At 50.5% G+C, this 14,730-nt stretch overlaps 6 protein-coding genes across 7 annotated transcripts; 3 read left to right on the top strand and 3 right to left on the bottom strand.

Annotated features, from left to right (window-relative positions):
• Positions 1-72: 72 nt before the first annotated feature.
• On the bottom strand, positions 73-2,183 carry PV10_04536 (uncharacterized protein). The gene is made up of 2 exons (XM_016369099.1): positions 1,966-2,183; positions 73-1,913 (listed from the first exon to the last, which is right to left on the bottom strand). Exons 1-2 carry the CDS (start codon positions 2,068-2,070, stop codon positions 318-320), a joined length of 1,701 nt encoding a protein of 566 aa, XP_016224887.1. The 5' UTR covers positions 2,071-2,183; the 3' UTR covers positions 73-317.
• A 971-nt stretch (positions 2,184-3,154) lies between these two features.
• PV10_04535 (uncharacterized protein) lies at positions 3,155-5,650 on the top strand. Its single transcript, XM_016369098.1, has 3 exons — positions 3,155-4,475; positions 4,526-4,622; positions 4,675-5,650. Exons 1-3 carry the CDS (start codon positions 3,454-3,456, stop codon positions 5,401-5,403), a joined length of 1,848 nt encoding a protein of 615 aa, XP_016224886.1. The 5' UTR covers positions 3,155-3,453; the 3' UTR covers positions 5,404-5,650.
• On the bottom strand, positions 4,476-7,478 carry PV10_04534. Of its 2 annotated transcripts, XM_016369097.1 has the most exons (8): positions 7,183-7,478; positions 6,975-7,118; positions 6,765-6,923; positions 6,583-6,699; positions 6,362-6,526; positions 6,092-6,246; positions 5,633-6,022; positions 4,476-5,581 (listed from the first exon to the last, which is right to left on the bottom strand). In XM_016369097.1, exons 1-7 carry the CDS (start codon positions 7,327-7,329, stop codon positions 5,803-5,805), a joined length of 1,107 nt encoding a protein of 368 aa, XP_016224885.1. In that variant the 5' UTR covers positions 7,330-7,478; the 3' UTR covers positions 4,476-5,581; positions 5,633-5,802. The 2 variants fall into 2 exon arrangements, with proteins under 2 accessions (XP_016224885.1, XP_016224884.1); XM_016369096.1 differs by having other exon boundaries at positions 4,476-6,022.
• Positions 7,479-7,720: 242 nt separating this feature from the next.
• PV10_04533 (uncharacterized protein) lies at positions 7,721-11,107 on the top strand. Its single transcript, XM_016369095.1, has 3 exons — positions 7,721-7,925; positions 7,983-10,081; positions 10,140-11,107. Exons 1-3 carry the CDS (start codon positions 7,781-7,783, stop codon positions 10,386-10,388), a joined length of 2,493 nt encoding a protein of 830 aa, XP_016224883.1. The 5' UTR covers positions 7,721-7,780; the 3' UTR covers positions 10,389-11,107.
• Positions 9,478-11,190, bottom strand: PV10_04532 (uncharacterized protein). The gene is made up of 2 exons (XM_016369094.1): positions 11,031-11,190; positions 9,478-10,966 (listed from the first exon to the last, which is right to left on the bottom strand). The coding sequence occupies exons 1-2, from the start codon at positions 11,065-11,067 to the stop codon at positions 10,425-10,427; spliced, it is 579 nt and encodes a 192-aa protein (XP_016224882.1). The 5' UTR covers positions 11,068-11,190; the 3' UTR covers positions 9,478-10,424.
• A 184-nt stretch (positions 11,191-11,374) lies between these two features.
• On the top strand, positions 11,375-14,313 carry PV10_04531 (uncharacterized protein). Its single transcript, XM_016369093.1, has one exon. It carries the CDS (start codon positions 11,542-11,544, stop codon positions 14,233-14,235), a length of 2,694 nt encoding a protein of 897 aa, XP_016224881.1. The 5' UTR covers positions 11,375-11,541; the 3' UTR covers positions 14,236-14,313.
• Positions 14,314-14,730: the final 417 nt, after the last annotated feature.

Raw genomic sequence — 14,730 nt, 5'->3', positions numbered from 1 at the left:
ATCGTCATTGTCACCAGCGGGAGCCAGCTGTGCCTGCCGACGGAAGATGCGGCCTTTTGACAATTGTGAGAGGCAGTCACAAGGTCATTCAGCCTCGTTTGAGTAGCAAGTGCGGCCGGATCTGTGCCAGACCAGCCTCATGCCATTGTTGCGTTTTCCGTCAGCGATCTTGGTCCGTCACAAGATGGTGACTTGACCTCTGAGGCCGGTGTCATGTATAGATAGAACCTCAACTTGTCAAGAGATGAATTGGACTTGCACAGTCATATTATTGGTACAGTGACAGATATACATACCTGACTATGATGGGTCACTCCTCACAGTCTACCCAACTTCCATCGAGCTATCCTTGACTGAATATCCTCCCAGACGACTGGCTTGGTTGTCCAGCCGTTTGCCGGCTCGCCTTCTTGAATGACCACCGTCGGTGCCCCAGTCCCATGGCCCCTGTTATCAACCTTGCCACCAAAGATCTGTTTGGCCACTCGCCTCAGATCGGCCACCGTCAAAGCATCGATTTTGTCACACATCTCTTTCACTCCGACCTTTCGTCCATGCACTTGGACCTGTCGACCAAGATCTTCGAGTTCAACCAAGCGGGACTCCAGATTCATCAGCAAGCTGAAGCGCAGTTGATTCTTAGCCCGGTTAACTTCGGCAAGTTGAAGACTAGCAAATCCATGGTCGAGGGTGAGCGATTGCAACTCTCGACAGATGACATCGACCATGTGGCCAACTCTGCCAGGCTCGCAAGCGGCAGCAACACCAAATAACCCGCTGTCTGTATAACTGTGGTTGAAAGCCACACAGCTTTCAACCCATCCGTGTTGATTGAGAACATTTGTGTAAAGTCGTGAATACATGCCTTTCCCTGGTCCACCAGCCGAGAAAGACCCGCCTCCTCCGAGTAAAGTCTGTAGGGTGGCTTGAGCGTAGATGTCATCTGATGAGATGGGCAGTGCTTCAAATCCAATGTGTACATGTGAAAGTGGGATAGACAGATTGTTCTGTGGCAGAGGGAGTACAGGAAGGGCGAGATAACCACCGGTGTAATGAGATGGCTGTGTGAGAAGTGAAGAGGGAGCAGGCTGAAGCAGCGAGGAATCCAAAGGCGAAACGGTGGCTTGGTGTGGTGCAGAAGTGGAAAAGTTGTTGGAACCCAGGATTTTGTTGTTGGGTTTACTGGAACTTGACGCAGCCTGGCTGGCTTGCAGTGTGGCAGGAGATGAGGTATCTGCAGCCTGTGTCTGGATCTCTGGCAGTGATGGTCCTACATCAGGACTCATGTCTCCAAAATATTTCTCTGTCAATCGAACGGCCAGGTCGTGCTCGACGCCCGCGAAAGCCACAACAATCCTCTCAGGTCGATAAAATTGAGCTCGATATTTGCCAACAAGGCCTCTCGTGATATAGGGTAGTCGCTCCTTGGGACATAAAAGTGGATGCCCCAACGTATTGTCCTTGTACGCCGCCATGTGCATCAATTCTGGTATTATCAGATCCGGTTTTGACCAGATTTCTTGGATCTCATAATCGGCTGTTTGTAATTGCTGTTCGACTTCTTCTTCGGTAATTAGCGGGTCACGGATCGTTTCGGCGAGGAGAGCAATTGTGTTTGGCACGGCCGAGTTGAATGTTGCGGATTGATACATCAATGCTTCTCGGGACGATGCGCACTGGACATTTCCACCTAACGATTCTAGAGACTCGATCATCTGGTCGGCAGCTCTTGATTTTGTGGATTTGAACGCCAATCTATCGACAATGTGACTAACTCCTCTCAACGATTCGTCTTCGTGTCTGGAGCCTGCATCGATATAAACGCCCACGCCGGAGAAGGGTCCGGGGAGCGATTCGGTAGCAACTCGGATGCCATTTGGTAAGGTAGTAATGTGATCTAGTTCAGCAGGGTCCTTTCAACATGAATCAGTAACAGCTCTGTATCTTGCGATGCCTTGGACCTACTCGTTGATTTGGGTCGCGGACGGTGGCATAAGAACGTTGCAGTGGCTTGGACGATTGCGCGGCTAGTCTTGCATTTCGCAAGGCTTTGACAGCTACGGACCGCATGCTGTCTACTAACTTGCGACAAATAGCAACTGGTGTGTGGAAGGCTCAAAGATGGTCAAGAAGAAGAAATTAGACGGAGATGGAGGATAAATTGCAAAGCCATAAAGGTGCAGCCCTGTGGCGGAAGAATAGAAATGCCGAACAAGAATTTGTTGAAGCAGCGGCAAGTTATCGTTTTCGGTTAGTTCCATTCATGCTCGAGATATGCGCACGGAGTACTTATGGTACGACACGTGCCTCCACGATTACGAAGGTGTCAACCCGCCCTCGTGGTTATGGAGGTTCGTAGCCCATTACTAGGCATAATTACTAGGCATACGTATGTCCAAGCAACATGCCGCAGCCAGCCGGCTGGGCCCTTGGCTTCTTGCAAAACCTCACATCAGTAGTGATCAGTGATATGCTCTAGTCCATGCAGTTGAAGCTCAATATTGTTAGGCCGTGTTGATCTTGGTGCGGACGATAGCATCTAGTTTGTAGGCTTGACTCCACATCTAGCAAAGATCACTGTTGAAGCTAGACATACAACTGGGGCATAGCGAGGATTGAACCTTAGCTTCGGCTTGATGCTCGATGACATCGTCATGTGTCTGTTTGAGGGATAAGCCACCTACATATCTCTGGCGGCTCGACCTGACATTTACCGGACGGCGGCTTTCCCAAGGCACACCCGGACCTAAAGAACCAGGATATCTCATTTTCACTTCTTAAGTTGTTTGTCAAGTCAAGCTTCTCAACGTCCTCAACTTGTAGTCCATTCAGTCGCCCAAGATACTGGGTCCGGTACCTGGATTTGATATCCATTAATCGGCTGAGAATCTCCGCCATCCGAAGTCCCCAGACTTCGAACGTTCGCTTCTCCAGGTGCCAAATCAGACCGCCAAATCAGCCACTGAGCCATCTTTCGAGCTCTGCAGGGTTTCAGAGAGATAGACACATAGAGTCTCTCTTCCTCCAGGATAACAGTACCCCTTGCAGGACTACTTCTAGACCACTCAGGGATCGAGGACGTGTGCGCGTTTTGTCTGGGATTTCGTGCAATTGTGTCTACACCCTCGGTTGTGCAATCAACCGAGACCTCCGGACTGGGCACCAACCAACGCCGCAGCGTCACCCCTGAGCCCCTCAATAAGTTCCAGGCGCAACGGCCACTGGTCACCCGTCAAATCAATTTGGGTGCCTATCTTCTACTCCTCAAGCCCCTAACACTCCCACTTTTAGGTGCTGATTCACCCCCCAAACACCCAACTAGCTGTTTCAGTGCCACGCGGAACTGCGCTGCCCCATTATTGTGGCAGCGGACATCGACATCGACCCCCTGGCATTTGTCACCCACACTCGAAACTTTGACTACGTTCCAACATCAACAACATCTTCGATCCCATGATCTCTCCACCTGTGCCTGCCACCTCACCAGCAGGTGCAGATTTACATAGAACGAGCTCCAGGCGCCGTGGCCTCAGTTATTTTCGTGCCTTCTCCCATTCTCGATCAGGCAACACTTCTCCCAACGAACCTTCCCGTTCTCCGAGACACTACTTCCAACGATCCCTCAGCCATAATAGCGACAGCCGTTCTCACCGGTCGGTTCTCACAACAAGGCATCGTAGCAATTCTCGTCCGGACGAACCCACGAGCCCCCTCGGCGATCGAGGAGGTGTTTCCGCATCTTCCCTGGAAAACCTCCACTCCCCCACTAGCCCTGCGACAAGCAGGCTAGGCCCGAATTCCTCTCTTGCGCAACCTGCCCACAACACCACATCTACCGATACAGGCGAGGACAGTATGGCAAGACAAAGAACTTCTACTCTACGCAGACACACAACTGCCGGGCATCTTCAAACGTCCTCCTCAACCACAGAAGCTGTCGAGCAAGCCGCAAGGCCTGCCAATCCAAGAACCCAATCAGGCAGAACACCTGGAACGAATACCGAGTCCGAAAGCAAGCCTCAACTACCTGCAATCCGATTACATTCTCATCAGGAGGCACGGAATGGAAGGCCGTCGCTGACCTTTAGCCCAATATCACGCACATTGCCCAGTGAAAGCTCCATTATTCGAGTGGGACGCTACTCAGAACGAGAGGGAGTCCCCAACGCGAACCCTTCTGCCCCTTCGGATGCTCCGGTAGGCTTCAAGTCCAAGGTGGTGAGTCGCAAGCACTGCGAGTTCTCCTTTGTCGATGGCCAGTGGCAGATCAAGGATGTGGCCAGCTCCTCTGGAACCTTTCTCAACCATATACGGCTCAGCCAGCCAAACACAGAGTCAAGATTATTCCCTATCAAGGATGGCGATATTGTCCAACTTGGGATCGATTTCCGTGGGGGTGAGGAGATGATTTTCCGTTGCGTCAAGATCAGGGTTGAATGCAATCGATCATGGCAGAAGAAGCCAAATACTTTCAAGTGCGTTCTCTCCCGAACTGGACTATGTCTACATGCTAACGCCTGGGCAGTAAGAGCCGTCATCAACAATTGCAGAGCTTGGCAAAGGATGAACCATCTGCCGATGCAAACAGCAGCGAGTGTTGTATTTGCCTGGGATCAGTCCTGGTATGTCTCCTTGAATATGACCTCGCAGACCCGTATCTAACCGGCGCTGTAGCCCTGTCAAGCACTTTTTGTCGCCCCCTGTGCTCATGTATGGCATTACAAATGCATTCGGCCGATGTTGGAAGGCAGAAATAGCACATATCCCCAATTCCAGTGTCCCAATTGCAGAGCATATTCAGATCTCGCAGCGGATGTGGATGTTGCTCAGTCCGACATCGATGAATGGATGGATGGTAATGAGGATGATTCGGATCGTCTAGCGGCAGTCAATGCTTCAAACAACGTTGATACGACCGAAACGGAGGATGCATCCGCGGATGGACAAGCCACAGAACCCCCAGAAGCGGCCTTGCCGGCCACGGCTACCTCTATCGACGCATTGCGGACCTCTTTATCTAACGGTCTCACACAAAATCCCAACTCCCCACCTGCTGTCGCGAATGAATTGTCCAATTCTCCCACGTCCATGCGCGGGAGTGGTCTTCTTGCTCGCCGACAAGCCACAAACCCGGTCTCTCCCGAGGTACAGGCCATGAATGGTAACATTGATCTTCCCGAGCGGCTAGAACCAGATGATTCCCATGTTCAACTAGACCAGCAGCGAACGAGGACGCAGACACCCGATATCGATCACACGCCGGCAGGAGAAGGACCATTGACGCCTAGGAATAACGCTGGCCCTTTTGTGTTTGATGGAAGTGCTGGAAGAACGGAAGCCCGACACCCAGTGGTTCCTGGCATTCCTGAGGTTGTCAACGCAAGTCAGGCATCAGCGTCTTGACGATGAAAAGGGCACTTTTTGGAATTGGTGACCTCTGTTCGTTTAAATTTGATGGGCAAAGCTTTGTTTCTCGATCGCTGGCCTCTTCATGCATTGTGCACCCAGTGTAGGCATGGTGACACATGAGCCTGAGGAAAAGCACGGTTTGAGCGTTTCATGCCATTTGAGCACTTTTGGTCTGCCACATGTTAGATTAATGCATCTAGCCTAGTCACAATTAGTATATTACACCAGTTCTGACACGTGGTAAATGTCCCATGACTCTGGAGAGTAATGATTTGTTCCAGTGAACTTCAATCAAGGTCGATCCAAGGCTGCTTGCAGTTACGGCCTGTGCGATGGAAGTCTGAACCACCTAAGCCACTGCAAGAGAGCAACCCTAGATAGACAGATGTCGCATCAAGCCGGACAACGGACCGATCCCAAGACATTATCAATGACTTTCTGAGGATCAAGACCTTCGAGGATCTCCTGTGCTGCAACCAGACTCGTACCATACTGGGTACTTCGTTCCCGCTGGGGAGTAGCCATGATGATACGATGCGAATAGACTTTTCTGGCGGCCAAGGCCACAAGCGAAGGGGTGACATAGTGTATGCCGTGCAAGGGGGCCAGATATCTGCAGGTTTTGAATAGGGTTAGGAAAAATCGTGTCTACTTTTTGTTACATTGTTGTGGATATACATACTTGGCTAGTGAAAGCAGTTGCGTCGTGGCAAATGGTGAGATACCGCCATCGACGCTTCTTTCCATGCGTAGGAATACTACTATATCTTGGAGATATCGTCGGATTTCGGTCGTTACGGTGGTTTGGTGGCCTTGATCGCGTAGATATTCGATCATCTTGAAGGATGTGTGGTCAGTATGAATATGAGGAGGCGTATCAGTATCAGTATCACAAGCTGGTGCCGCCCGTGTCGATACAGTTCGGGCTAAGGTATAGATAAGGAGCGCATACCGAGCTATCGATCCGGCGATTCGAGAGCATTTGCTGGCTCCTTGCACTGGGAGATCGCCCCAATGTGTGGTCGAAGTTTTGTTCTTCAGCATGGGCGTCAAGCTCCTCGAGGTGGAGAAATCCATCTTCGAGTTGGTGGCGATGGGAGATGAAGATTCGATCATTCTAATGTCATGAGTTTAACCATCATTGCTAATTAACCCAACAGAGGGAATGCTCACCAGGTGTTTGGTTAGTTTGACATCTTTAGTAGAGGTAGCGACTAGAGGAAGAAATAGGAATTCCTTTGGTGCTGCATGGACGGTAGTGCGACTGAAGACGCGTTTACTCCGAATGAGCTGGGATGAGTTTAGTTAGTTAGGAATGGGGTCAGCGCCATAGGTTGAAGTGAGAACGGCCGTACCTCGAGCATTTGGATTTGAATGGCTTCTGAAGCGAGATTGAAGTCTTTGGCGATGATAACGTTGACGACTTTGCGAGTGTCTAGTTTCTGCTGTGATGCTACACTTGAGCCATTGCCTTTGAAATTGATGGCGGCTATTTGGGTGTGGAGGTTGCTGTTCTGTAATATGGTCAATAATGCCACCAATGGTCTTGTGATTGAGACGCGTACACTGTCGAACCCACTGTCCCCACCGTTTATGGTGTCTTCGAAATCAGTGTGCTCATCTAGGATGAGTTCACCAAATTTGTCCACTGACTGTAGATCATCTCGTTCTAGGATGATGTGGGAGAACTTAAAGACATCCGATACAATCTGGCAGGAGAGCGCAAAGTCAACTTGAGACCTAAGTCATCATTTAGTATGAGAGTTTGCTCACCAAGCCAAGTTCAGCGGCAACATCGTCCTGGATGTCATCATCAGATTCAATTAAGCAATGTTGGTCGGCTATCAAACTCAGCAACACAGCCAATTCCAGGTCGGAGAGGTCATGGACGCGGTCGAGTAAGGCGTCAACGTCGTCCATACTTGCTCTGATGGTAGTAGGCGATGCGAACTGGAATTTGCGTTCTCATTGTGGAAGCATCACGAGCGTCGTTGGGCCAGTAAAGAATCGAGATGAAGATCTGGTTAACGATGGCATGAGGTTGATGGTTGGTGTCGACTACGCCACTGATGTGCCGCATCAATCCCGGGTGCCATTTGGTGTCTATAAGCGCCTAGCTTTACTTGGAGATTGGGGGAGGCCGTTGGCTTAGGTAAGTACCTGGTAGGTACTTACGGAGTAGAAGCATGACCTCTCGCCGCCTTGAGGACAGTACAGACACAAGTCCCGTGACGCCAAGCAACAGGCCCATTGACGGAAGGTGACGATGATGCCAGGCGTGCCTGCCCGTGTCTCTTACACTTGGGTTGTTGTTTGTCACCAGGTCATCCACTTTCCGCCCTTTTTCATCCATCTATGGAACACGTTACCAATGACAAGTACTAATCCCAGGGCAGGCTGGGAGAAAATTGGAAATCAATTCTACCAAAAGGTCCAGCTATACGAGTCCATATTTGATCCTGACCTCGAGCTTGGGAATTACCTTGTTGCGGGAGCACCATACGGCGGAGCTCTTGGTATGTTGACCCTTTCAGGATGACCACATTGATACTACTGCGACTGACTCATGATAGCATTATGGAGGGACAAGTCTAAAGTCGCACGCTATCGCACTGGCCAGTCTACCAAGCCAACAATCGACATTTATTCATCCTCTGGTCAGCTTATCAGTAATATCAACTGGGAGAAAGGTGCCATCAAAGGATTGGGTTGGTCAGACGACGAGAAGCTTCTTGTCGTGACCGAAGATGGTATCGTTCACTGTTATTTCGGACTACATGGAGACTTCAATCCCTTCTCCCTTGGCCATGGTGCTGAAGAGTACGGGGTCCAGTCATGCAGATTCTGGTCCCATGGATTTGTCGCCCTACTTTCCAACAACGCCTTGATCACCGTATCCTCTTTTGATGAACCCCGACCCAAGCTCCTCGCTCCTACTCCCGAGGGTGAGATTCACTCATGGTCGCTGATCCCACCAGCCTATACATTATCTCGGTCGGTCGAAGTATTGCTCTCCATTGGCAACACGATTCACGTGGTCGATGCCACCGAGGCCGAAGATAGAGGTCTCTCAGATGGACCATTCAAACACGTCAGCGTTTCACCGAATGGCCGATTCGCTGCATTATTTACAGATGATGGCAAGGTATGGGTGGTTGGTAGTGACTTTCAGAAAAAGTATTCAGAGTATGACTCAAAGGCAAAAACCACCCCAACACAGATCTATTGGTGTGGTAATGACTCGGTGATCCTGGCTTGGGAAGATGAAGTTCATATGGTAGGGCCGGATGGAGCAGCTGTCAAATACTACTACGACGACCAGGTTCATGTGGTCCCAGATATCGACGGAGTCCGTCTCATCACCAACGAGTCTTGCGAATTTCTACACAAGGTCCCAGATCCATTGGAGGAGGTATTCCGTTTGGGGTCGACCTCTCCTGCGTCAGTCCTGATGGATTGTATCGAATTGCTCGAGAAGAAGTCGCCCAAGGCGGATGAAAATATCCAGCGGATCAAGCCCAGCCTACCTGAAGCAGTCGAAACATGTATCCGAGCAGCAGGCCACGAATTCAACCAGACCTTACAAAAACAATTATTGAGGGCGGCGTCATTCGGCAAATCAGTCCTCGACCTTTACAGCAGCGACGAATTTGTTGACATGTGCGAAGATCTCCGGGTTCTGAACGCAGTACGAGACTATCGCATTGGGCTGCACATGTCATACGAGCAGTATATGCGACTGACACCAGAAAGACTGATCGCTAGACTGGTCAGCAGAAGAGAGTACCTTCTGGCCATCAGGTTGTCCGAGTTCTTGAATCTTCCACTTAACAAGATCTACGTCCACTGGGCGAGTCAAAAGGTTCGGGGCTCGTCCGCTGACGACGATGCCATCAGGGAGACGGTCGTGGAACGCCTGCGTGGGAAGCACGGTATATCCTTTGAGACCATCGCAAGAGCAGCTTACGACGAGGGACGAAGTCATCTTGCAACAACACTATTAAACCATGAACCCAGAGCTGGGAAGCAGGTGCCTCTCTTGCTCAACATGGAAGAAGACGAGATTGCGTTGAACAAAGCTATCGAGTCTGGCGACACAGACCTGGTCTATTTTGTGCTCTTACAACTCAAGAAAAAATACCCGCTGGCCGCTTTTTTCCGGACGGTCAGTGAAAGGCCTGTCGCTGCGGCGCTCGTGGAAAGTTCAGCAAGAGCACAAGACAAGGAGTTACTGAAGGACCTTTATTATCAGGACGACCGACCTGTGGAAGGATCCAACCTGCTCTTGGAAGAAGCAATGCAACAGCCCCAAGTACAAGCGATCATCGACAAGCTTAGACTTGCGCTCAGAATAATGACGGATGCAAAGGATCCCACAGCATTGATGCACTCTAAAGGATTGACGGAAGCGACACAACTAGTCAAGATGCAAGAGGCATTTGACAAGGACGTCTCCGACGGTAGTGGGAGTTATGTTGGTCTTAGTGTCAACGAGACCATGTTTCGCCTGATTAAGTCAGGTTACAGCAAGAGGGCGGTCAAAGTCCAGGGCGACTTCAAGGTGCCGGAGAAAACGTGGTGGTGGATCCGTCTTCGGGCGTTGACAGCGGCTCGCCTCTGGGGCGAATTGGAGGAGGTTGGTAAGAACAAGAAATCTCCAATTGGATGGGAGGTAAGTGTCGTCTGTGTAAGAGAGCTGGCTGTTGGACATGCTGACCGTTTCTGCCCAGCCGTTCTATAATGAAGTCCTTGGAGCTGGAAATACCCGCCTGGCCGCATCTTTCATACCGAAGTGCACCAACCTACAGCCATCTGAGCGGATTGAGATGTGGGTCAAGTGTGGACTGATTTCCAAAGCAGGCGAAGAAGCGGTCAAGTCCAAAGATTTGAATGCGCTGGAACTGCTTCGTGACAAGGCGAATGGACAGCAGCTTGTCGAGATTGAGAGGATGATCACTCAGTTGAGACCGCGAAAATGATCGAGAACGAGGGGTTCGACTAGGGCGCCAGGTCATTCAGGTGATGTTGTCCAGGTCATTATCGGTGTCGGTATTATGACCAGAGGCAGTTCGATCGACCACAACCAGCTGTGTTATAGCGGCTGAGGCAGGCAGTTTGACACCGTTCACAATTTTCACATCGGTAGTGCCGTCTTGGACTTCGTCCATCTCTTCATCCTCCCACGATCCGCCATGGTCATCATTGTTTTCTTCAGCAAATGCATTGCTGGCCAATTTGTCAAAGGGATTGATCCGTCCATTGGTGTCTTCCCACAGTCCTGCTCTCTCGCGGATTTTCTTCTGTCGCTTCTGCGCATCTCCGACTTTCTTGACCAATTGATCTTGCACGACCACAGCCCGGTCTAATCCTCTCTCTTGCCTTTTGCGCTGTCCACGAGTTAACTGTTTCTGTTTCTTTTTGGCCTTGGTGATTCCTGCGTAGGGTTTGGCAGATAACATGGGCGTGGCGTCGGAGGCTCGAGGACCGTCTTTGAGTGATTTGTCGGTGTTTATAGAGGGAGAAGTGGCTCTCTTTGCAGCTCGAGATCGTGGGTTGGCTATGAGGCATACTGGTTAGAAAAGTGGCATGGGTACAGAGGGAAGATTGTGTGTAGAGTATACCTTTAGGATTTTGTTTGGCTTTTGCTGTCTTTGCCATTTTTGATAGAACCACTGGAAGTGCCCGAAATGTTTTGTTCTGTTCTAATCGTGCGTTCTCATGGTATTGAAGTCGATGTCAGGATGGGTAACATTTTTTTTGGAGGGGAATCGGACTTTTGTGAGTGATGGCCTGCAGTCCCTGCGTGCCTGCGTGCCTGCGTGCCTGCCTCCAATTGTTATCAACCAGAGGTTCGGAGAGTGGGGCAACGTTATTCCGAAAGAGGTGACGTCGGTGCCTGCGTTCAATCCAATCCAATCCAATCCAACCCATCCCATCCCATCACCAGCGTGCCACTTCCAGCCCACCAACACAGGCCACCGACACATGGAGTCCTGATTGCCTCACCTTCAACGTCGTCAGCCTCCCCTCATTCTCATGACAACAGACCTGCACCATTATCTACACTCCCAAACACATCTGGTCGTTGCTTTTGACACGTTCGACCGGCTGTAAGTCTTCTCAACAGGGCTCATGGCGCCCGGAAGACCATTGAAGCGCCAAAAGACCAATCCAACGCAACAGCCTCAGAACGCTCCCCGTCCACAGTCTTCCCAATCTCCACTACCTCCAAATCCCCCATCAGGTCCAAGTCAACCTGTTCCGCCTCCCACCCCCAAAGAAGAGTCTCGTTCGGTAGGAGATTCCCGCTTTGTCTCGACAAACAACTCACCTTCAACACAGTCCTTCTTCAGTCGAACATGGCCTCGCAAGGCTCCACCGCTTACCGAGATCGCCCGCGAAAGCGTGTCATCCGCCACAAATGTTGCACAAGAGGCTGCTATTGTCGTCAAGGACAGAGTCAAAACTAAGAGATCGCCTTCACTAGCCATGACTCTGGGCAAATCCCCTCCCAACAGCTCTAATCGCTCTCTCCCCGCCGATACCGCCACTACAATTGTCAACGCTGTCCCCGAGAGTCCCAGGCATGAAGAACAGGCAAAATTACAGGCTGGAAACTCTGTATCATCTAAGGAGGAGCCATCGAATGACATGAAGATTGATAACATAGATAACCATCAAGGACCTGGAAACCCGCCACCGACAGGATCACCCGAAACCCATGGACCTTCGGATCAGGCATTGCTTCAGGGTACTCGGCAAGCACAAGACGGTCAAACAGGATGGCTGACCTGGCTCTCGAGACGCGATGCTCAGAACCCTGAGTCACCTCAGACAAAACCAGCCAAAGAGATACCTCCTGATTCGAAGACACCCGCAGACGATACAAAAGAACCTCCGATTATCACTGAACAAAGTCCTACCCAAAATGAGGGAACCAAATCCAGTCCAGAGGATTCAAAACCACAACCAACCCCCAGCAAGCGAAATTGGTATCAGATGTGGGGTGGCGAAACTCCTGCTGAGCCTGTTCCAACCCCTTCGCAGACCATAACGAAGGAGGACCCCCCCAAAGACTCTAACAAGCCACCTGAAGCTGCAGACAAACGAACCCAATCTCTCAAAATACCAGAGCCTCCAGCTTCCAAAGCTGCCTCACAGGCATCTTCTTTGGAAACGTCACCCCCTCCACCACTCCCTGGAGACGCATCCAAGTCATCTGGCTGGGTGTTCTGGTCACGAGACCGGAATCAGCATGGTCACTCCAAATCAGAAAGCACGCCGCACCTCGGTGAACTTGCAATCTCGGATACACCTTCTCAGGCAAAGCCCAAGCGAGCTTCAATTAGTCTTCCGGAAGGTCAGAAGCCTGTTCTCAAACCATCACAGGAAGAGTCCACCAAGAAAGAGAAGCCCCCCAAGACTGCAGAAGACAAAGGTCAGTCGGTCAAGGGCAGCGGCGACAATCCGCAGACAAAGGATGTGAAATCTGTTCCGGTCGTGAAACCAAAGAACGTAAAGCAGACAGGCGCGACAGCCAAGGCTGAATCATCGAATGCGACGGCAAAGGCAAGAGAACCAGTACAAGTTGAAACACCTAGAACCGGCTCACCCGCACCGTCCAAGAAAGAGACACCAAATCTCTTATTGCCAGCATTCAGAGATACACTGAGTCCGCAGGAGAGTCCCACTATACTGCAACAACTTGCAAGACTCCTATATTATACGAGAGAGACAGGTTTCAAACATCTTCATCTGGTTAAAGATCCACCGCGAATATCCAACGCACTCGCCATTGGGGTCCACGGGTACTTTCCGGCTCCCCTTATTCGATCAGTACTAGGACAGCCCACGGGAACATCAATCAAGTTTGCTGACATGGCCGCATCAGCTATCAAACGGTGGACTCGTAGCCGGGGATATGAGTGCGAAGTCAAGAGTGCAGCCCTCGAAGGCGAAGGCAGAATCTCCGAACGGGTTGAACTGCTTTGGAAATTGCTTCTCAACTGGATCGATGAAATTCGAAAGGCGGACTTTGTCATGATCGCCTGTCACAGTCAAGGTGTTCCGGTGGCGATAATGCTTGTGGCTAAACTTATCGCCTTTGGATGCATCACTGGTGCCCGCGTTGGGATTTGCGCCATGGCTGGAGTGAACATGGGCCCGTTCCCCGAGTACAAGTCTCGTTGGATCAGTGGATCTGCGGGAGAGCTGTTCGAATTTTCCGACAGCAACAGCAAGGTCTCACTTGATTATCAAGCAGCAATCGAGGAGGTCCTGACGCATGGAGTCCGACTGACTTTTGTCGGCAGCATTGATGATCAATTAGTGTCGATGGAATCATCCATCTTCGCGCCCATTACACACCCTCACATATACCGAGCAGTGTTTGTGGACGGCCGCATCCATGCACCCAACTTTCTCTCGCACCTAGTGGGATTCGCAATGAAGTTGCGGAATGTTGGGGTTCCAGACCATGGACTGATCCGAGAATTGTCACCCCCTCTGGCTGGCAGCTTGTACTCAGGAGAAGGGCATTCACGAATTTACGAAGACGACAGCGTATATGATCTTGCCATCCAATTTGCGTTGGAGACCACGACGATGAAAGAGATACCAGTTACTAGAAGACCGACCACCAGCTCGGCAGGAAACCCTTATATTTTACCTTTTGCCATGCGAGGAATCTTGGAGGAGGATTATGTCAAGACAGAATTGCAGAACGAGGCACAGGAGTTACTGGCGCAATTCGACGATTGGAAGCCAACAACCAAGGCACTCAAGGATGTTAAGTTTCGACTCGAGGGGATTCGATCGAAGTTGTAGAATACTCGGATGAGGTGGGGCGTTGAATATGCTTTATTATATACCTAAAGGTAGACATTCAATGTCATAACATTACCATGGGCAACCATTTTACAACAATCAATAGGTAGTCACTGTCAGTGTTTTGAGACAAACTATAGCAAAGGAACCCTTGGATGAATCAAGAGCTAGAGAACTCCATCTAGTCACTGCACATACAAATCCAAGTCCAATACTCCAGAGTCCCCATCCGTCGACCCACAGCACGACAAACTCCCATCAGAGGCAGATGTCCGGATAGACGGATAGACGAATATACGAGCGTACAAGCTGGGGAGTTAGGGTACTAGATTGGCTGGACTGGACGGGGTCGGCCTGGGCTCGGCGAGCATGAGCATGAGCATGAGCATGAATATAGGAATTTCTTAACTACGAGTATGTCCTTATGTACGTATGATAGATTTCAAAGGATCAACTAAGGAAAAGTTGTGGAGAAAAAGTGGTAAGATTCTGCCT

The sequence above is a fragment of the Exophiala mesophila genome (genome assembly GCF_000836275.1).
Source record: "Exophiala mesophila strain CBS 40295 unplaced genomic scaffold supercont1.3, whole genome shotgun sequence".
In the NCBI taxonomy this organism is placed as follows: Eukaryota; Fungi; Ascomycota; class Eurotiomycetes; order Chaetothyriales; family Herpotrichiellaceae; genus Exophiala; species Exophiala mesophila.
This window is presented reverse-complemented; position numbering and strand designations above follow the sequence as displayed.